Consider the following 22217-nt stretch of genomic DNA (forward strand, 5'->3'; position numbering starts at 1 on the left):
CTCGTCAGAAAGAAGACAGGCGGTTGGTGCCCCATCCTGGACCTACGTCGGTTGAACAAATACATCAAGGCACAGAAGTTCAGGATGTTCACTCTCCAGCACGTGCTGGGACAGCTGGAGGAGGGTGGCTTCCTATCGTCGTTGGACTTGGAGGATGCTTACTTCTACATCCCCATCCTAAAAGGACACCGAAAGTTCCTCAGATTCGTAGTCCAAGGACGCCACTACCAATTCAGAGCTCTGCCATTCGGATTGAAGTCGGCACCCAGGGTGTTCACCAAGTGCCTAGCACCAGTGGAGGTGCGGCTGCGCCTGCAGGGGATCCACGTCTACCCCTACCTGGACGACTGGCTCATCCGTGCAAGGAAAAGAGTGCTCGCTGTCGAGCACACGGCGGAGACCGTCTGCTTACTCACGGAGCTGGGGTTCTCCATCAACTACCCGAAATCCCATTTGGTTCCATCACAGGTGGCACTGTTTCTGGGAGTGAAGCTCGATACAGTGGAACGATTGACGTCTCCGTCGGAGGAAAGGACAAAGGCCATCTTAGGCAAGGTGCAGCGCCTGCTAGCCACGGACGTGGCCAGGGTGAGATCCATCAAGTCCATCCTCGGTATGATGTCCTCATGCTTCTATCTAGTGTGCCTGTGCAGGCTACGGATGCGTCCTCTACAGGAGTTCCTCGACGCCCGCTGGATGCAAGCGGCAGGCAGCTTCGAAGACAAGATCCCGCTCAACTAGGTTTTCCGTCGGGAGATCCAGTGGTGGGGCACCCATGCACACCTCACGGCGGACACGGACTTCCAGACCCTGGCACATCAGGAGACGGTGACGACGGACGCCTCCCTGGAGGGATGGGGTGCACACACCGGAGATCTCCACGCAAGAGGCCTTTGGCTCCCGGAGGAGAGGTCTCTCCACATCAACATCTTGGAGCTCCGTGCCGTGTTCTGGGCGCTCAAGTCGTTCCTCCCTTCCCTCAAGGGCAAGGTCGTGAGGATCTTCACCGACAATACCACCACGATGTTCTACATCCGGAAGCAAGGAGGCACCAGATCCCCAGCCCTATCCAAGGAGGCCCAGGATCTGTGGCACTGGGCCGTTGCCCAGGGGATGTTTCTGGTTCCCTTTCATCCGGCAGGAATAAAAAAAAACATTGCCGACTCACTCAGCAGGGAGCTGCGCTCGTGCCACGAGTGGGAACTACGTCAGGATCAAGCGGATCAGCTCTTCCAACGATGGGGCGAACCCCAGATCGACCTGTTTGCGACAGCGACAAACCCCATGTGTCAGAGGTTCGCCAGCAGTTTCCCCCAGCCGAGGAGCATGTGCGATGCTTTCTCGTTCCCCTGGGACGGCCTGTTCCTGTATGCGTTTCCTCCGTTGCCGCTGCTGCTTCGACTCATCAGCCAGCTCAAGAGGTCCCAGTGCAGGATGATCCTCGTCGCACCGGCGTGGCCGAGACAGATCTGGTTCCCGGACCTTCTGGACCTCTCAGCGTCCCCACCAATCAAGCTGTCGATGGACGCAGATCTTCTCTCCAGAGATGGAGGCGCCTTTCTTCATCATGACCTGGAGTCGCTGAACTCGTCAACGGCCGAGAGGACTTTGCACTCGCTGGATGTAGCTAGAGCGCTTAAGTTCTACGTGGAACGAACACAGAGTTTTCGGAAGACGTCACAGCTGTTTGTGAACTTTGGACCTGTGAACCAAGGGAAGACTCTCTCAAAGGCTTCCATTTCCAGATGGCTCTCCGGCTGCATCATGCACTGTCATCGGTTTGCCAACCGACCGTTGCCCGGCCGTCCGAGAGCCCATTCGACCAGAGCGATCGCTGCTACTACGGCGTTCTTGTATGGTGTGCCCCTGCTGGACATCTGCAGGGCTGCTACGTGGAGGTCGACTCACACCTTCACGAGATTCTACTGCGTCGACCGGGATTCCAAGGAGGAGTCCAGAGTCGGCCAAGCAGTGCTGCGTAACCTGTTCGCCTGAAGGTGGGCCTGGTGAGGAGGTAAGAGTTGCTTAATGTTGAGTTTATGTAATGCTTAATGTTGAGCCTTTTGCCACCTCCTGTGGTTGCGCATGTGTGTACTGCTATGTATTCTTATATTCATGAGCATGTGAATCCATGCCAGACCCCATGCTGGAGAAGGAACAAGTTGCTTACCTGTAACTGTTGTTCTCCAGCATGGGTCTGGCATGGATTCACATGCAAACCCTCCCTCCTTCCCCTCTGCGGCTCTTCACTTGGTCATACTGCCACTTTACGTGCTACCAAATCTGAGGATGGCTGCCAGGGGAGGGTCTTAGGGAGAGGGCAGTCATTGGCTGGGGGAAGTATGACCCAGAGACCAGTGATTGGTTACTACTACGAAAGACAGTTCAGAAATGAAACTGATACTGATTTTTTCTTTACCGAGGATTCCCAGTCTGACGGCGGGGAATATTCATGAGCATGTGAATCCATGCCAGACCCATGCTGGAGAACAACAGGTACAGGTAAGTAACTTGTTCTTTATCAGTTACTCAATATGCACGCTCAAGGTAGATAAACAATGCAGAGGTCAACATAGCAATTATGGGCAGTCAGTCAGTACTGGCAGGTAGCCGTACGGTGCAATTAGGGGTTCACAAATGATGCAGAGCAGATAACCAAGCCTGCAATGCAGGATAGAGTTCACAAGGTAGTGTCGCAGGCCCAGAGCAATACAATGCAATACGAGGTTCACAAGGTGGTGCTAAAATACAATGGGGTAACTCCTAAGTTTTAAATGACACAGCTAGGTAGGTATAATGGGTAGCATCTAGATTCGAAATTAAACAAATGTGCTAAAATGCAATGGGGATACTCCTAAGTTTGAAATGACACAGCTAGGTGAGGTATAATAGGTAGCATCTAGATTCGAGAGTGCACAGGTTGGCTAATGCATGTGGCATCTAGTTGGATAGAGTGCATGTGGCAGTTAATTCAGGCAGAAGTATGTATAAGCAATCAAAGTGGGCAATCTTTAGGCTGAGTACAAGGTACAGCTAAGGCAGGGCGTGCTGACTAGATGAGATGCAGGTTACAGTTAAATCAGGCAAAACAAATTGAATCAGTCAGTAGAAGTATATATGAACAAACAGGTTGGGCAAAGTTATGACTAATTGCAAAGCATCTGAGGCAATCAAAACACAGCTGAAGCGGGCCGTGCTAGTCAAAACACAGCTGAAGCGGGCCATGCTAGGCTAGAACGGGTGCATGTTACAGCTAGATCGGTCAGATCATTGGTAGAGAAGCTGTCGTAGAGAATACTAGTGTCGAGGGCAGGCAACAAATAATAGTGAAGAGTTTCTTCGTGTGCAATGCCAGATCACTGCAGTAGTAAAATTAGGATGGATGCTGCGGTGGGGTTGAAATCTCACTCAGTGTCATTTTCGTGGAGTGCTGTAGGATACGCATAGGGACAGTCATAGGGTCTGGATATTAGGAGAGTACGGCAACGCAAGTAGTCATTCCGACGTCAGGCACTGTGAATTAACGGTGGCCTGAAGAGCGGTATATCGGAGTTGATTAATGGTAGTTGATACCAGCAGCAGGTAGGTGAAGCAAGCGAGCACGGTGATATATTGCAGGCAAAGGATCAGAAATCGGCGGCAGTGAATTACAGAAATAGGAATCCGGAATGGATACAGTATGTCATAAGGGAACAACATATGCTTACTGCGAGGATGGTGCGTGTTATAATGGCACGAGGTAGAGGACCAGCCGACAAAGGTTTGTGGTGCTGGGGTCTGGACGGTCTGGACAGGTACGGGATAGGTTCAGGTCCTTGTTTCCGTGGTCCTTGGATCAGTGGGCCGGCTTACGCCTCGCCGGCGTATAATTGGGCAATATATGTGAAGCCTCAGCAGTAGCCTCGGTTGAGGTGGAAAAGGCAGGAAGGCTCAGGTTAGCAGAGCGAGGGCGGCCATCTTGAAGCAGGTCCGGACCTCGAGTGTACCAATGGATTCCTTGGTACTTGGCTGCTGGTGGTCGTGCAATATTAATGGCAGAAGGCACAGGATATTTTCAGCTGCATGGCAATATCAGCAGTGCAAATTAGGCGCGGTTCTCTCGTAGCGGAGTGCGGAATGCATGCTCAGAGAAAATATACTTTTTGTAGCTATGCCGCTTGCCTTACTATACTACCATACATTGTAGTTAGCCTCCAGAGCTCGCTTTGCTCTACGATTATGATTGCATTATATGAGAGAGAACTGTCCAAACTGTTTTTAGAGCCTTTTTATCATATGTATTTGTGTCTTTTAGGGAGAATTTTCATAAACGGCTGATTTCCCTTACCTAATGAGTCCCTCAGCAGCTTTGCTGGATTTCTAGGATTTTTTTTTTACGTGGTAAGAGTGTTAGCCTTTTTCCCACTCTTACATGTGTTTTGCTGTGTGTGTTTCCACTTTTTGTGTGATCCTGAGCACTGGAGCCTCACCTACTCCTTGGCCTCATGTTTTTCATGTGTGTTACACAGCACCTTCAGTGCAGCGACACAGGGTTCTTTTAGACTTCCCACTGACTCCATTTTCTGGGGCTGACTACAATCCCCCAGAAAAGGTAAAGTTGCCATTAACTTTGTTTTAGTTACTTTAAACCACAGACCCAGTACACCCCTTCTTAAATGGAGTATTGCAAAGGGTTAATTCTTATCCCTTTTTGTCTGTGTCTCTTGGAGTATTGTTTCGCTACCCTAAATCTTCTACTGTGGTTATCTTATATAACCATGGTATTTTTTTAGGCTATTATATTAGCCTCGAACATAAACCCGCTTGACCAAATGCATTTTATTTTGGCTCCGGCTGGGTTGATTCTCGATTTCTTTTTGTTAGTCTTTCTCGTGTTTATCTATGCGCGCCAAATCGGGGATGATTCCCTTGTTCGCTGTCTTTTTGCAGTCTTCTGCACAGAAGCCCTCCTTAAGGCACCTGAAAGTCTAGGTAGGCAGGATGTGAGGGAGAGATCTTCGGAACCCTGCCATGGGTTCCCTTGGTAACCCAAGTCGCACTCCTGTTTGATTGGCTAAGGGGACTGTCCTTGCCAGGACAGCCACCCTGCTTTGTGATTGACAGCCAGGCTGTATGAATGGGGGGAAAACAGCATAAAACACAGGTCTCTGGGACTGGAAAGGCAGAGTCGCCACTGGAACGAAAGAACCAACGAGAAGCTGACAGAAGAGGACCCCTACAACGAATGAACCGCCCGGTGAAGCCCTGCTGCAGGTCCGAATCTTCAGAATCCGACGACAGAGAAGATTGTTAGGGAGAACTCTCTGTTTAGGCTGAATTTCCTAACCTAGTGAGTCCCCCAGCAGCGTTGCTGGATTTTTGGGGTTTATTTTTTTCTCCTGCCAAGAGTGAGACTCTTTTACTCTCACTCTTGGGCATGATTTGAGTGTGTTTCTTTGAATCTACATGTGGTTAATGGGCTATGGGGTCTTTTACTCCACAGGGCTTCATGTGTTTTTGTGATGTGTGTTAAACAGCACCCTCAGTGCAGTGACACAGGGGTGTCATAGTGACCCCCCAGTATAGACTCCATACCCTGGGACTGACTACTGTTTCCCAGGGCATGTAAAGTCACCATTGATTTTACTAGTCTTAAATTCCGAACAGAACCAGTACAAACCATCATATTGTGAACGTACTGGCTGGGGCAATTCAATTGCCCCAGGGTCTGTTAGTCGAGGGGGCACGTCTCTGTCCCCCCTGATTGAGTTTTGGCTGGTGGCAGTGGATACTACTTTTTATATTCAACCGCAAATATTTTCCTATGGGATTTCCCATTGTTTTAGGCTACTATCTTTATTTAATTATTTACGGTAGCCTCGAACATACCGCCGGTTTATTTAATTAATATTAATTCTCCGGTTGGTATTTTTTGCCAAAACTTGATTCTAAAATGGCGTTTGTGTTCTCTTCTGTGACTCCAACCCAAGTCGAGCCCTTTGTTCCACTTTTTGGCGGGCTTCTCCACAGAAGCCCTCCAAGGTGGTGCCACTCTGTCTGGGGTACTTAGGAGGGGTGGAGGGGTGGAGGGGGATTTAGGCACCCTGGACTGAGTTGCCTAGGCAACTCAAATCGCACTCCGTCCTGATTGGCCGAAGTGGTGAGCTGGCCGGCTCACCACTTAGCATGTTTGAGTGACAGCTAGGCTGAGTGAATGGGGGTTTTCTGCATAAAAGCAGGGCTTTGGAGACTGGAACTTCAGGAGTCTCCACAGGACCTAAGAATCCGACGAGGGAGAAGCTGAGCCGACCTGCCACGACGCCACCACCGGTGGAGCCCTGCTGGACCGTCTCACCACTTTTCCCAACGACAGAGGAGATCTCCCGCCGGAGAGTCTTCTTCCTTTGACTGGTGGGGATAACCAGTTTCACCGTCTTTTCGCCTTCCCGACGTACCTCGTGGCCGCCTTGCCTGTGCCAAGCACCCCGGCAACCGGGATACCACGTTTTACCACGACTGCGAACAAAGGTACCACCTTTAACCGGAAAACTCTGCGGCTGGTTTCTTCCCTGGTAGTGCAACGACCTTCATCATTCCTCCAAGTCGAGATCTCCTCTTCCCCTGGACGACGTGACTTGCACCCACTGCCAGGAACAACTGCCACCGCTGGAGGATCCTTCCCACTTAAGGTACCGTGTCCCGCCTGGCTTCCCTTGCTACCGACTGTACGGGGTAGATTTAGCTCCCGGCTTTCGAACCTTGGTTAGCCTGGGACACCCTGGCTAAACTTTCCTAAAGCCTCTCTAAACTCTTTTTGAACCCTCTGCACGACTTTCTAAGCCTAGTGTAACTGTGTGATCTTGGGCGCATTTGTGCTCTGCTCTCTCTAAGAGTGGGCCGAGCCTTTGGACTTTGGCTCACCAGTGACTTTTGCTCTTCTGCCTTGCTAACAGTGTTCCTGAATCTTAGAGTGGTGTACCTTTTCCATATTCTGTCTTTTTCCCTCCCTTTCTCACAAACTTATTGGAGTGCCATCTAGTTAAGCGCTCACCTCTGTATGAAAATAAGTGGTGTTTTACTGTGACTTATCTGATAAGGAAAAAGGGGTGTATATATTACAATAGTAACTGTGTTTAGAATATTTTACAATAAGAGTGCCGGAGTGTTTCAAACTGTGTGTTTTTAAATAAATAATTGTATACTTTGATACCAAAGCTCTGGTCAGTGTTTGCTTGTATTGGCGTGTCCGAGTGCCTATTGTGTATACTTTGCATACTGCCTAACTCTTCGTGATGGAAGTCTGACGGCTCAGCCACAGCTACCAGGTAAATCTGGGTGGTACAGACTGCTACCAAGTGGGCTTACTGCTAACACCTGTAGTCCTAAATCTTTTGCAGTGTTCCTTAAGGGAACTGCACAGGTTTCTGCCTAACAAAGATCCTCCAGGAAACCACTTCCCTTGAACTGGTGGGACCAACCAGTTCCCCCAAACTGCAAGCCAGAACCCCTCCTCTGGTCGAATTTGCTGTACAGAGCTACAGTAGGCAGGATAGCCAGGAAGGTCCTACCCTGCTTGGGCTTTAAGGAGCGCACCTTTTATACGTTGTTTTGCTCTGCTGCTGGCTTTACTCCCTGGGTGGCGCAGGACCCTCCAGCTTCCTACTTTGTGTCAGTCCGACAGTCGCTTCAGGAACCGTGAGCCTGCAAGAACCGACAGGAACGTCCGCCTCAGCTACAGCTCCATCTCCGTTTTAAGGCACTGTGCAACAAGCTTTACCGCCAACTTCCCTGAACTGTGTGATCTTGAGTGAAAGGCATTTGACCCATTGACTTTGGCCTTAAGCCTTTTCTCCCTGATTCTATCACTGTAGTTCCTCTTGTTCAATTGCCCTGAGTACTTACCTGTTGGTGTGATTTAATTTCTAATAACTTTGCCTTTCCCTCCCTTTTAAATTGCTGGAGTGCCATTTTGCTACCACTTCATTTTGTGAGCTTAACTTGTCTGGAATGTAAGGGAAGTGGTGTGGTGTATTAAGAGGATGATTTTTGAACTGCTTTTGATAGTGTAATGTTAAACAACTGAAGAGTGAAATAAATGTAACCTTGAGTCAGTGTTTGCCTGAATCATAGTAATTGCTGTCCTTTGTGTAACTATTTGATACTGCTCACTTACTCTTGAGATAAGTCTGGCTGCTCCGCTACTGCTACCACATTTTCTGTGTAGTTTTCTGTGTAGTACAGGCTTGTACCAAAGGTCAATTTGTACTGTCACTTGTAGTCTTAATTGTGTGTGGTGTTCCCAAAGGGTACTGCATATAATTCTGCCTAACAGTGTCCATTCATGCAGCAAACCTTTTATGTTTTACAGACACCAGACACCAGTGCTTCAAAGGTCTATTTGCCCACTCAAATAGTCGAGTACATTTTATGAAGGCCGAGTACCATTTGCAGGGGATGTTTGAAACTTTTATGTAATATTTACTTTGTTTGCAGTGAATGTCAAACCCAGTGTAACCCAGAGTGCATGGCTGGCCTCTGGGTTACAGGAGTATGCCAAACATAAAGTGGGTTTTGCGGTGATACGCACTATTTTATATAAAGCACATTTAAATGTTTTTTCACCCTTTGCCATGGGTCGAGTGCTTTTCTCTTAGGTCAAGTAGGTAAACTAAGTTACTCTGCCTGAAGGACTGGCAGAATTTAAAAGAATTTACAAAGCCTGACTCGGCTCACTAATGTCTTACTTCAGCGGTACACAGAAATGCTGTATTGATGCTTATTGTATGCCTTTGGTACAAATAACTTCTGATGTCATTACAAATATTATTATTACATTACTAATCAAATGTGTGTGTTTGCTAATCAAGAAAATGTTTATTAGCAAGCTCTGCTAATCAATTTTTGAAAATGAATGTATGCTTTGCATTAGAGGTTTGGGTAATTGTAAGGGTTACAGCCTTGCACTTTTGGGTATTTAAACATAGCTTTTTTGGCAACCTTATTACTGACAATATTACCACACTTTGCATTGCTGATATTGAATGACTACATTTTTTTAAATTACCTTTTGCGGTCTACTTTTTCACATGGAACATTCCAGGGGACATTTTCACATAGAACCAGAGCGAAGGGCCGAGGGGGCTGAGGAGAGAGCAAAGGACCCACGGGGATGAGGAGAGAGCAAAGGACCCACGGGGATGAGGAGAGAGCGAAGCACCCAGGGGAGATATACAAACCCAGGAGGCTGTTGCAGGAGAGGCAGACCCAGGAGGCTGGTGCGGGAGAGTCCGACCCAGAGGGCTAGTGCATGAGAGGCAGACCCGGAAGGCTGTTGTGGGAGAAACAGACCCGGGAGGCTGGCGATAGTGAGACCCAAGAGGCTGTTCATGTCTCCGCCTTAAAGACTTTGTGACACAGTCCTGGTACCAAAACTAAGCTGTCTTCTGTTCAGACCATTCCTTGCCCAAGGCCTGAGATATATTCAGGTTACCATTTGCCTTATAAATGAAGTGACATCTTTTTAGCGAGGCTCGACATCCACCACATCATAGGTCTTGTGGTGTAGGATTCTTTCTCATACGTCCTTTATTAAGGTGAGGGGGCTCCTCACAGTGTGACATATATAAGCTCAAAGGTACACCTTCTCTTCATTCTGGTACCTCTCTGCAGGCAAAGACTAAACGGGACAGTTGGAGAGCCTGTGCTTTTCTTTTCAATGTCCTTTTAAAGGGAAAGGGGGCAGAACTTCAAGATTACTCTGCAATCGGACCACTTTGCTTTTACATAAAATAGCACCTAGTTGGAACATTGGTTAGAAACAACCTCCTTGTGTAAGCCAACTCTTGTGAAAATCCTGATTAGTGATCGCTGGGACAACAGTGGTCCTCATGGCCATAACCTTGGGTACCAGGTTGCCCTTTCCCAGAAGTAGTAAGCTGTTCAGTGGGCCTACTATGCCATGACTCATTCCCGTGCTGGACAATGGAAGGTTTGATGACCCTTTATTTAAGCAGTAACATTTTGGACTGAATGAAAATTCTGCTCCGAATCGCAGGTTGCATTAATTGTAACATTTGGCAAACAATGGATCACTGGAGGGTGCCACATTCAACTTTTACATATTTCATCCCAGTTTTTCTCTCCTTGTCTAAGATTCAATGTGGACACCATTCCCAAGCGTTGATATCAGATTCTGACAAGGGTAGCTGATGCTGGTAGTATATATGACTTTCAATGGCAGCATCTGAATCCCACTTTTGGAGGAGCATAATCTAGCTACTGGACTTGATTGAGACGTGCGTTCCGTGTAGGGCCACCGTTGGAGTGCAGTAGGTTATACCCCACTGTAATTCCCAAGAGCTGCCACAAGAGCCCTCACAGCCAGTTATAAGAGGGGACTCCCACAGGGAGGTTTATGGTCTCTCATGGGTACAAACAGGATTCACATTCCAGATGAGGTCTTAGATGACAGCTAATCTGGGAAAAGTTGGTAAACCAGTTTAGTAAAAAGTGAAACCAGCATGGGCCTTGCACATGAGGAACCAATTAGGGCTTTTGACCTACCACATGTAGGTTCTTTAAGTCTCGGGTTTTTTTTGTTCATTTGGGTAGCTATTTTTATATTTTTTAGTATTTATATAGCGCTATGAACCCTCAGGCATCTGAGCGCTGCTTATTGTTACCTACAGTGTGTGGTGCTCATTTATCGACCTCAGAAGGATGAAAGGCTGTGTTTGGCCCTGACGGGAATCAAACCTGCATCGGCAGGCTCAGCACCGATGTCAAAGCGAGTGTTCTATTTGCTGTGCTTTCTGACAAACTATGCTTGTTCCTTGTGAGCCAGGCCATATCAAATGTCTTTCCAGGTGAATGCTTCACCTAGGGTGAAGGGGGTCATTTTGTGTTTCACAGTATATTTACTTGATTTCTATCTTGAGCCTATGTTTTCTCTAGCTCTTGTATTTTATCTGCTTAGTAACTGGCTCATACAAAACGGGAATAGGACCAATTATGGCATAAACAGACTCTTAATGCCTTCACATCCCCTCCATCATAAACACAGCATTAGCTAACAATCTATGTATGTGAAGTACCAAGTGACTAAAAGCAGAGAAAGATGGGCATGCTCAACAACCTGTACACATCGACTTTCAAATGACAGTTTAATCATTTCTTGTTCTTCATACAAGGGGCTTCAGATTTCACTAGTTGATCTTGGCCGGTGTGTTGAATCACCAATCTCACTGAGCCAAGAGGGCAGCTCTGGCAGTCTTTTTATCTATGGTAGCAAGCATGCAATCTTTCCTGTTGCACTGAAGCCCCTTGAAAAGACTTTCAGAGGGGAAGGCGTGATCACCATATTCAGCTGAAACAAGCGAGTCATGCTTTCTTGTTGCCTGTGCATCTGGGGGCACCCAGTGCATTGAGGCCTGCACAAACAAGCCCATCTGATGTCTTAGCTGATCTGGTGGAGATGGAGGACGAAGACAGAGTAACCCCAGCCAAACAAGTAGCGCTGACAGTTAGCAAGAGCACAATAGTGAGGAAAGAATCGCTTAATTGCACTTAAGGCAGTCCCATGCACACTATGACATGAGGAACAGGCCTACTGAGAGCAAAACCAAAGTGAAGACACCACCTGAGAGGCAGAGACACAAAAGCACACCTGAACAGAGTGAGAAAGGAGCAAGGTAAAGAGCGAGAACAGGAAAGGTTCAAGTAGTAAAGCTTGCTGGTGGTATTGGGAGACCGGTGTCCGAAGTATCTGGGAGGGAAAGGAGAATGAACAAAGTGACCTTCGCGATAACTGCTGCATGCTAGAACTGCTAAGTTCTAGGCCCCTGAGCAAACTAAGCATCAATTACTTGGAAAACCCTGCACCTTGGGATCCTGGGTCCATCTTCCCAGAGTGATCTTAGAGAATCAGTTGCTGGGAAGACAATGCATACTGGGAGGCTGAATCGAAGTCCCTACAGTGAGGGAAACATTTGTCCTGAAACCCTTGCAGGTTGGGATACTGAATTTAAGTTCCCAGAGAAAAAGGGATAAAAACATTGGCCCTAATGATGCTGCATCCTGTGACACAGAGTCCAAGCTGTTACAGGAAACCACTGAGAATGAAATTGTTGCCTTATGGGAAAGTGAACCCAGACTCCCACATTGAATGGATAACAGAACTGTTGCATACTGCGACCGTGAGATTATAAGCCCATAGCAAGCTACTAAGAGACGCTCATGCTAGGAACGTAATAGGAAAAGTAGAAAAACAAACATGATCAAACCTGTTTATTTTGCTTAGACAGCACTTTCTGCCAAAGCGCTTGACAATATTAATTATTATACACTGATAATTGGGATACTGAATCGTAAATCCCAAATCGATGTACAAATTATAACACTCACATCTACTGCAATGAAATAATGTGTGCAACGTTCTTACCCAACTCCATTATTGATTATTATTATTGTTGACTGCTGAAGAATGGGTGAAATTCCTTGGACAACGCAATGGGAACTTGGTGGAGTCCACGGTACGTCCATCCATTGACAAGCATATCCCCCCACCTTTCACAGTAAGTGTAGCTGAACTTCAGGACAAAATTCTGAACCTTAAGGCTTCCCGAAAAAGTACTTACGGTAGGTAGAATCCCGGAAACTTGGCAGACTGCAATATTGGTTCCGGTATATAAGAAGGGGAACAGATCTGACCCGAGCAATTATAGACTTTTATCTATGTTAGATTGCTCTGGGAAAATGTTCGCCTCCTTATTATTACAGAAACTTCAATCATGGGCTGAAGGAATAGGGGTGTTAGACTGCTTTCAAAGCGGTTTTAGGGCCGGATTTTCCACTTCTCATAATCTTCTTATTATGAACAGTTTAAGGGATAAAGCCTTATCACTGAATAACCCCCCATTGTACGCTCTATATGTCGATTTTAAAGCGGCCTTCGATGTTGTTAACAGAGAGAAGCTGTGGAATAAGCTGAAAGGAATGGCTTGCCCTGCGGGGTTGCTTTATTACTTACAGCTTCTTCATTACAACACCTCAGTCCAATTTAGATTAGACGGCAGTGGAACTACTACCAGACCAATAAAACCACTTCGGGGGGCAAAACAGGGCTGTGTTACTGCACCAACCTTATACAATTTATTTGTATCTGACATCCCTGAGTTCATTAGAATTGCTCATAACTGTCTTCCGGAAGTAGGTACGAATCACTGTCTGGTGATGGCTTACGCGGATGATCTGGTCATTTTTGACTGTACATTCAGTGGTCTTTCACGGTCTGCATTGAGGCTCTGGGAATATGCAGAATTGAATGAATTGGTAATAAATCAGAACAAGATGGAATTAATTCTCTATTCCCACGGGAAAATCAGCCACCCACGTCTGCATGTAGGAAGTTATGAAATCCTCTATAACCCCTCATATAGGTATCTAGGAGTTGAATTTGATTTCAAAAGTAAGTTTGACTCCTGTTCCCAAAATCGTAAAATAAAAGCTGCCCAACTAACTGCCATGATCTGCCAGTTCACTCGTAACCAGAGTGGGTACTCTATATGGGCGCACGCCAATTATACATTCAATGCTTGGTCCCCATGGTAATATATGGATTAGAGGCCCTGTCTAATATGAATTTAGATTTGCTGCAGGTAATAGAGGGCAAGTTCTGGCGTAAGCTATTGGGTCTACCGCAAGGGATTCCAATGGCAGTACTGAGACTTGAACTCGGACTGTTCTCACTGAAATCTATGGTTCTTAAGAAAAGAGCTGAATATTTTGTAAAAATTCAAGTGAATACTTCTAATCCGCTATTGAAGACATTGAGAGAAGATATCAGTGGGAATGAACAGGCAAAGTTCATGGATGAAATGACTACACTGTTCAGGAACATAGGGTGGAAGCCACTGTTGGGTAAAGATTTTGAAGTTTTGAAATTCCAATTGGGGGAGCGATTGAAGTTATGGGATCGGCAAAACAACTTCAAACACCTAGAAAGTCTGAGAAGTTAGGGATTCATATCACATATCCTATATACCTACAAAAAACCTCAAGGATATTTAAATTTGTGTCCATCTGACAATCTTAGATGTTTCTTATTACTACTGCGTATTCATCATCTTCCGGTGTTAATGGTGAATGGCTGTGAACGAGCAATCCCTAAAGCTGAACGATTTTGCCGATTTGCAAAAGGAGAACTGCACCTGAAACTGCCAGACATGTTCTAATGTTATGCCCAAAATTAGGCTCATTATATATTAAACATTATGCCATTTGCGTTCATCACTTGAATTATATTAAGAAAGATGAATTTTGGTATATGTGTTTAAATACTTTGAATGCCAGTCTACATTTAGCGCTGTATAGAGTTTGGTGTAATGTTGATAAACGATTGAGTAACAATCAAGTATGAATATGATGAGGCTTGATTAGTTGTCCAGTACATACTGATGAGGACAATTGACTGAGTAACAACTAATTAACCACGAACAGTATGAAGCCCAAATTGTCTCCTAGTTTATAAACTGTTTATACCCATGGGGGGTGGAGTCCTGTTATTCTCCGACTGGAAAAGCACAGAAAGACATCTGTAAGTGATGAATATGTGAACACATGTATTACATCCCTGATATTTACAGTGTTGATTTATTGATGGACATGTATATGTATATATTTATAAGTGGATTTGGTTTGCCTTAGTAGTTTCTGCCTCTTCCGACAATTTTCTTTTATTATAGAGAGTATGATTATTTAAATATAATAATATTATGTTCTTTTATGTGATTATTTAGAGAAGATGAACTTGTATTTTAATGAATTTGTTTTTATTGTTTGTTGAATTATATGTGTAAAGTTTTTGTTTATAAAACTATATCACATTAAATTTAAATAATTATTGATTTGCCTAGAGTCCGTCACCCAGAGGGCTTATGATCTGAACGATTCTGATACATAATAAGGTTTTTGTAACACATAAAACAACTGTGAAAAGCTGAATTTATTTAGTTGGGATTAAATCTGTTTTTTTCTGTCCCTGCCTTTATTTAAGGGCCAACATACTTCACTGATCATGTGCAAAGTGTGAGAAGAAACTTTATTGTTCAAAATGTCTGTTTTGATATAAAACTGCACTTTGATTGACTGTTGCGTTAGTTGTATATTGGAAACTTGTGTGTGTTTTCTATGCCGTGCAAGCTACAGCAGACTTCTGTTTGACAGACTAATCCTACAGAATCTCATTTTGTAAGAAAAGCATCAATCTTAATTTATAAAGAAATCTGATAAATAATATTTATTTTATAGCTTTCAGCCGGTCATCTCGCCAAGACTGTGCATTTGTGGATCCTGGATTTACAATGAGGAGGAAAATGGAACATTTAAGGGAAGAACGTGAGCAAATTAAACAGCTCCGTAATGTAAGTATATAGTGGTTTGTGTTAATCTTTAGTGTGCATAGTCCATGATGCACCGCTAGGGGTAGTGAAACGCGGGTAATTGGTAACCTGCCTCATCTATGGCCTGAAATGCTTTAAAAATACTTTCAAACCTTTGGTTACCAACTCCCTTATCCATATGCATCTTCCCAATGACGCTGAAAGTCCAAGATTAGTATTGACATTATAAAAAGAGAGCAGGCACCAGAGAGTGGAATGCCGTTCCGTTTGGTTAATACTTGGGGAACCAGATCAGTGTTTATCCCAGATTGTCCTCTATAAATTCGCCTAAACCATCAGTGATAATAAAAAGAAGCAGCCTGACTAGCTGTGGAGGAAGTGGTTCTTTGGTCTAGGGCCTGAACTCACCTGGCCATTATATACCAAACCACATTCAGCTCTCGCATGGGAGCCAAATCAGAGGCTTTTCTCCCCAATCTCGCACTCAAGATAAACTGAAAATTCTAGACCACCAGGGGCCCAGATTGCTCTCCAATGGCGATGGCCAAGTAGTATTTAGTTAGGAGGAAGGCTCTTGTTTCATGCAAACCCGTGTGGTCAAGTAGGTAAGGATTTATGGTTTCAAATTAATTCTGTTTTTTTTTTTTAACTCTGCTTTATACAGCAAAATAAGACAGTAATGTTCCACAGAAGTCCTGCATCCATTCATATCAACTAATTCATAGTATAGAACTTTAATTACAAAGAACCATCGGATGACACCCCAGTGTCATTAGGAATTTGTTGTGCTTTGGATAATTGGTAGAATACATACACATACGGACCCCGTATATTCTTCGGTCTCGCAGAAGGGTGTAAAGTGCCACAGTATTCCACCTCCTCATCGTCGCAATACAAAATGTACGATTTCCAAAGATCGTGCAAAGGTGGTCAGCCCCTACCTCATACCATGGCAACCCTCCTATTCGCGAGCAGCAAGAGGAAACCCATGAGGCGCCTATTGTTAAGACGGATTTCTGTACTCTGTCCTGGTGGCGCAGAAGTTCAGAAGGCCAACCTAATTACTTGGAACAGGGTAACCTCTGGACAAGCCAGACCAATCAGGGTAGCGATCGCGGCGGTCAAGACTAGGTCTCAAGAGGGGTGAGGGTGACTGAAAGCCTGCAATGAGCATACAAAGCAAGGACACCTATAAACTACTCCAAACAGGTGTTATATTAAAAATATCTACACATTTATTCCAAGGCCTTTAAAACAATGACCGTAGCGAGAAATCACAATACCACTCTAGTAAACCAACACATACCATACCAATACAATATATATACAAATACAAACAAGTCTCAAGCGTTAGATGCACGAAATGTGTAGTCCACCTAAAAGGGAAGGAAAACAGGCAGTGCGAAATAATGCTTAGGCCCAGTCTGCCTTCAGAGGCACCTAACTAAAAGGAAGTCCGAGCCCTACGAAGAGTGGAGCCTTGTGCTCAAAAGTACCTGCACACGCTGGTGCCAACGGGCAAAAAGGGGAGTCTCTTCGAGGGGAATCAGGCAGTTCAGTTTAGTGCACAAATGAAGAAGAACAGAGTTCTGCGACTCAAGCGCAGCCTCCACTGTGGGCAGAAGCAGAGCGCGAGTACGGAAAGGCGTGCTGTTTTGACACAGCGGGGAAAAGCTATGGGCTTCTGCAGGAGGGCGACCAGTTCCTAGCTATGCTACTCACCGGTCCCCGATGCAAGCAGACCCAGGCTTCTCCGCGTCAGTTTCAGTCGCTGGCAGGTTCAGGAGAGCAGGGGACGTCTTGTCGTCGTGTTGATTCTGCAGCAGCAGAGTTGAGTAAAAGACGTCCCAAACTAAGTGAACCCGCACAGTTTGTTACCACAGCAGGGCAAAGGAGCGGCCGTGTGTATCTGAGCCAAATGTACACTACTCACTTCAGACCTGGGAACGCCAAGTGTACGAATCGTGTGAGAGTGACAAGGACTCGAAATACTACACAACCTGGCGGCGGTTAAAGAGCAAGACTCCTGTGTAGGCTGGTCAGTCTGCTGGATGGCCCAGAGACGCTTCCGAAGGCTTACTAGCAGGAGATGGTGAAGATGCCGAGAATAGCTGTCCCCGCTTTTCCAAGGGTCGAAGTACCAGTACAGGCCTTCTTGTTCGATCAAAGGTAAACAGGGTTTCACAAGGCGACAGCAGTGCAGAGGAGCAGTCCTTCAGCGGGTCACCAGCGATTAATCGGTTCAGCCTCTTGGTTGCAGGATACTTGGCTCCTGTATTCCTTCGTTCGTGAGAACTCAGGAGATCGACATGGTAGTGGTGTTTCCAGCCCCCTCTTATCCACGGTTCCCTTCGTGCCAAAACAGAGGGGACCCAATGGGAGATCCGCTCATCAACACTCACACCATATGTGGACCTATCATGGACCATGGTGGTCCCAGGCATTCACACCACCCTAGACTCTCTGGCACCCAGGATGTGTATTGGGACCAGACATCCCAGCCCACATCCTGGAGGCACACAAAAGACATGTAGAAGCCCGCGAAAGCATCCGTGTTTCGCGGGAAAGTACATGCCCAAATAAGGAAGGCCCCGGGTCGGCTCGACCTGGGGAAGGTGAAGGGAGCAAGACGGTCAGCGGACAGGACAAAGGAGCCTCGTGGTCTGGCCATTCTGGGAGCCAGGCCACCATTTTGGGCTAAGCGCAAGAAACGCGCTTAAAACGCCAAAAGGAGCTCAAAACACAAGAAACGATCGCTGCCACCATTCCCGTCCGTGAATTACTTTCACCGATCAGTTACAATCCGAAAAGAGTATCTAGGGCCTGTAGAAGGCTAGAGACCCAAGAGAGCAGTAATTTAGCTTACAGTGCCCTCTTGTGTCATGTTGCACGAAAGCCGCAACATGATAAAAGAAACTACGGAAAACAGCGTTTCCCGGTACTGACTGTCTTAAGGGCATGTCAGTTTCCCCGTAAGAATGGAGCGAAAGCCCAGAGGAGTGCGGCAGAAGGCTGCACTTCTCTGGCAAAGTCGAGAACAAGGTGAAAAACAACAGCAAAAAGTTTAGGGGTTGCCACATGGAAGGAAAATTACCTACAATTACGAAATCTTTCCTAACACCTATCATGACCTGCCGCCTCCTTTGTGTATCATGACAAAGCAATCAGAGGGGAAGGAGCAACACATTCACCAATAATCTCGCTTATTGTGATAAAGACCCGAGACCAATAATCATATATTCGGGTACAATGCCACGATAAATGTATGAATTTGGCGTGGAGAGTCTGTAGCGTAGGTATGCATCAGATATCTCGAGGAGGTGGGGGGTTGGGGAGGTGGGTAGAATCTATGCAGGTCAATGGGGATAAAATAAAACTGGTGCAAACATTTGAAGTGTATTAATTTATATTGGCTGTAGCGCCACACATTTCTTGGGATAGACACTTCAGGGAACCTTCCCATTTCGCTTGAGAATCTTCCCACCAACCAACAGCATTATCTATAATTTTTGCATATAAACCGGAAACCAACTACCTAGTGCCTTCAGCAACTATCAAGCCAGGAAGAAGAGGAGCAACAGAGGGTGCTGCGGGAAAAGAGGGAAACCCATCTTTTAACATATTTTGAGTATAAAAACAAGTCCAGTGCAAAAGTGCCACCCAAGTGCTTAAACTCCTCTATCATGAGAAATTGTCCATGGGAGAGAAGTCTTGCCAGCGGGAGATCCCCAACTTACTCATGCATTGAGTGTATACCTTCTCACTGGTGAGCGGAATCCCAGGAACATGAACAACAGGTAATAGGGCGGTGGAGTGCATCACTTCCTGACATGACCCCTGTTTAATTTGCTGCAAGGCCTTACAAGTGATTTCAACCTGCCTATGCATCATGAGGAGGTCAGTATCACTGCCCGCAAGAGTACAGGTGATGCAAGGGCCCTTTCAATCTGAATATGCTATCTATCTGGGAGTGGGGCATACCAGTAACACAGAAAGGGACGCCTGCGCAGCATGATAAATAATAGGATTTAAAATGCGGGAGCGCAAGCCCGCCTCTCTCAAATAGAGCAACAAGCTTATCCCAACGTACATGAGGTTGCTTACTCTGCCAAATGAACCCTGAGATAATGGACCTCACCTCTTAGCAAAAAGACTTGGGTACCTCAATAGGTACATTCAGGACATTGTGCAAGAACCTAGGAAGGATAATCATTTTAATCAAAGAAATCCAACCGTACAATGATAGTGGGAGATGTTTCCACCTATCCACCGTTGTCCCAGCCTGAGCAAGTTTGGTCATGTAATTTTTCTGATAGAGAATCTCGGGGGAATGCGAGAGTTCAATTCGCAAATAAAGTGCTCACCTCATGCCACTGGAAGCCCAAACCATCACAATACTTCACCAAACTTTCAGTTAAAGGAAATAACACTGACTTTGCAGGGTTAAAGTTACGACGAATTTTGGTGCTAGATTAACCTTCGGATCAGTGACAAACAAAATCATGTCATCAGCATTTAAAGAAATTGCCACCTGATGCGTGAACAGGCCAATGCCCCTATGGATATGCCTAGATCTTACTAACTCAGCCAATGGCTCTACTGCCAGGGCAAACAGCAGGGGGGAAAGAGGACACCCATGTCTTGTTCCATGACCCATCTAATGGGGTTAGAGATCCTACCATTCACTCGCAGCTGTGCCACATGAGAAGAATACAACAGGGTCACTAGAGATGTAAACATCTCGCCCACACCCATACGCCTAAGCACGATAAACAATAAGGGCCATTCCACTGAATCAAATGCCTTCTAGGCATCCAAAAGCGCTGCAACCACAGGGATCTGCTGGTCTAATGCAGAGAGAAAGCCAAACACCCTACGTAATCTGTAAGAGGTGGATCTCCCAGAAAAGAATGCCGCCGGATCTGCCTTTACACTGTTAGCAGCACTATCCTAGCAGCCAGAATCTGTGCTAATATTTTATCTACATTTATTAGGATAATAGGTCTGTAGGACAAACACTCCCCAGCTTCCTTCTCAGGCTTTAAAAGCCAAGTGACAACAACTTCCATCTGTCACCGCCTGCTGATACACATTCAAGAGATGGGGCACCAGTATAACTGCAAAAGTCTTATAGAAGTCCGCAGAAATATCAACAGGGCCCAGGGCTTTCCCTGAGGGGAGAGCCCCTGATGGCATTATTGACCTACTGAGTGGAGATTGGGCTTCCCAGCCAATCTTTTTCATCTTAAGTAAACTAATACAGGCCTACCTTACCCCAGTAGTTATCTTTCATCGATTGATGTGCCGTAATCTTGGAAGAGTAGAGTGCACTGTAAAACTCCACAACGGTCTTAGTGATTTTGTCATCAGTTATGCAAGAGGGTACCTTCCCTGTTCTTTATAGCCGTAATATGGGATCTGGGAGTTTCAACTCTGACTGCCCGAGACGACAACCTTCTGGGCGCTCGCCGTCACCATATTGGCAGACCAATGTTTGCCTATGTAAAAGCGTAACCTCCCTCTCAGCAGTCTTTATAAACTTCCCAAGTTCTTTATTAAATCGCACTTGTAATGCTGGGTCAAAAAGAAACTCTGCATCCGATTCAATACATTGGAACAAAGATTCACTATCGGATAACTCCGCCCTTATGGTCTTTAGAATTCCTTCCTTCTCCAGCATGGGGTCTGGCATGGATTCACATGCTCATGAATATTCCCCGTCGTCAGGCTGGGAATCCTCGGTAAAGAAAAAACCAGTATCAGTTTCGTTTCTGATCTGTCTTTCGTAGCAATAACCAATCACTGGTCTCTGCGTCATACTGACCACAGCCAATGACTGCCCTCTACCTAAGCACCGCCTCTGGCAGCCATCTTCAGATTTTTACCGCACGTTCATGTGTTGGGATCCTCGTGCTATTGCTCTCGAGCGTTAGTGCTATTTTTTCGCGCTTTTTTCACAAAAACTTCGATTCTTCGGTCAAAGAGCCTCAAGCTCCACCGATACTACATCCGATCTACGGGGACCCGTGTCGGATTCATCTGTGCCCCTCAAGGGTGAAGATTTCGTCGAGCTACGCTTCGGAGGACTCCAGAAGCTTCTCAGGCCCGGTCTCGGAGATGGCCCAGGAGAAGGGAAGCTCGACGCCCGGAAAGCTGTTCAGGGTCTGCCCTGGATGCCAGCTGCAGAACGTCTTTAAGGAGGACGAACACTCTTTCTGCCTTTACTGCCTTCATGAGGACAAAACGCACGTGGAGAAGGACTGTGCGTTTTGCGGCGACATGTCGGAACGGACCATGAAGGACCGTCATCAACGTCTCGCCAACTGGCTGCAGGGTAAGAGCCCGTCTGGCGAGAAGAAGAAGAAATCCGAGCGGTCTTCTAAGACCTTTGAGGGCGCCCCGGCGACGGGGGCCCAACATAAGGCCAAGCACCGCGAGTCCGCTGGCACCGGGAGCGCCGAACGGTCGGGCTCTACGGGCGCCAGGCAGGGCGCACCCTCCCCGGCACCATCAACCACGAGCCAACGCTCTGGGTCGGGTAAGAGGAAGGCCGAGCACCCGGCGAAGCTCCTGGAGAGGCCCCGGTCGAGCTCGAAGGCAGAGGAGGAGCGTGGCAGTGCCCCCTCCCTCAAGGACAAGGCGGTGAGCGCACCTAGGGTGGTGAAGGCCTTGATCCATCCGACCAAGCCCTCTATCGAAACGGTCGCGGCGGCCCTGGCCCAGCCTGTGGAGGCTACTCCAGTGGTGGCGACCTCAGGGCCCAGAATCTCCCTGCCTCCTCGGAGGGAGTCTTCTTTTATGCCCATCGATAGGACCCCCGTGAAAACCTCCGTGGAGAAG

General features: G+C 46.5%; 1 protein-coding gene across 2 annotated transcripts in view; it reads left to right on the forward strand.

Moving 5' to 3' along the window:
* Positions 1 to 22217, forward strand: part of LRCH2 (leucine rich repeats and calponin homology domain containing 2) — a 2196342-nt gene that overhangs the window by 1829942 nt on the left and 344183 nt on the right. For both annotated transcript variants that reach the window (XM_069612877.1, XM_069612878.1), the window contains one exon: positions 15286 to 15398. In XM_069612877.1, coding sequence (XP_069468978.1) covers positions 15286 to 15398 — 113 coding nt within the window. The remainder of the gene's footprint in view (positions 1 to 15285; positions 15399 to 22217) is intronic.

Source organism: Ambystoma mexicanum, chromosome 5p (genome assembly GCF_040938575.1).
Source record: "Ambystoma mexicanum isolate Mex_15411 chromosome 5p, UKY_AmexF1_1, whole genome shotgun sequence".
In the NCBI taxonomy this organism is placed as follows: Eukaryota; Metazoa; Chordata; class Amphibia; order Caudata; family Ambystomatidae; genus Ambystoma; species Ambystoma mexicanum.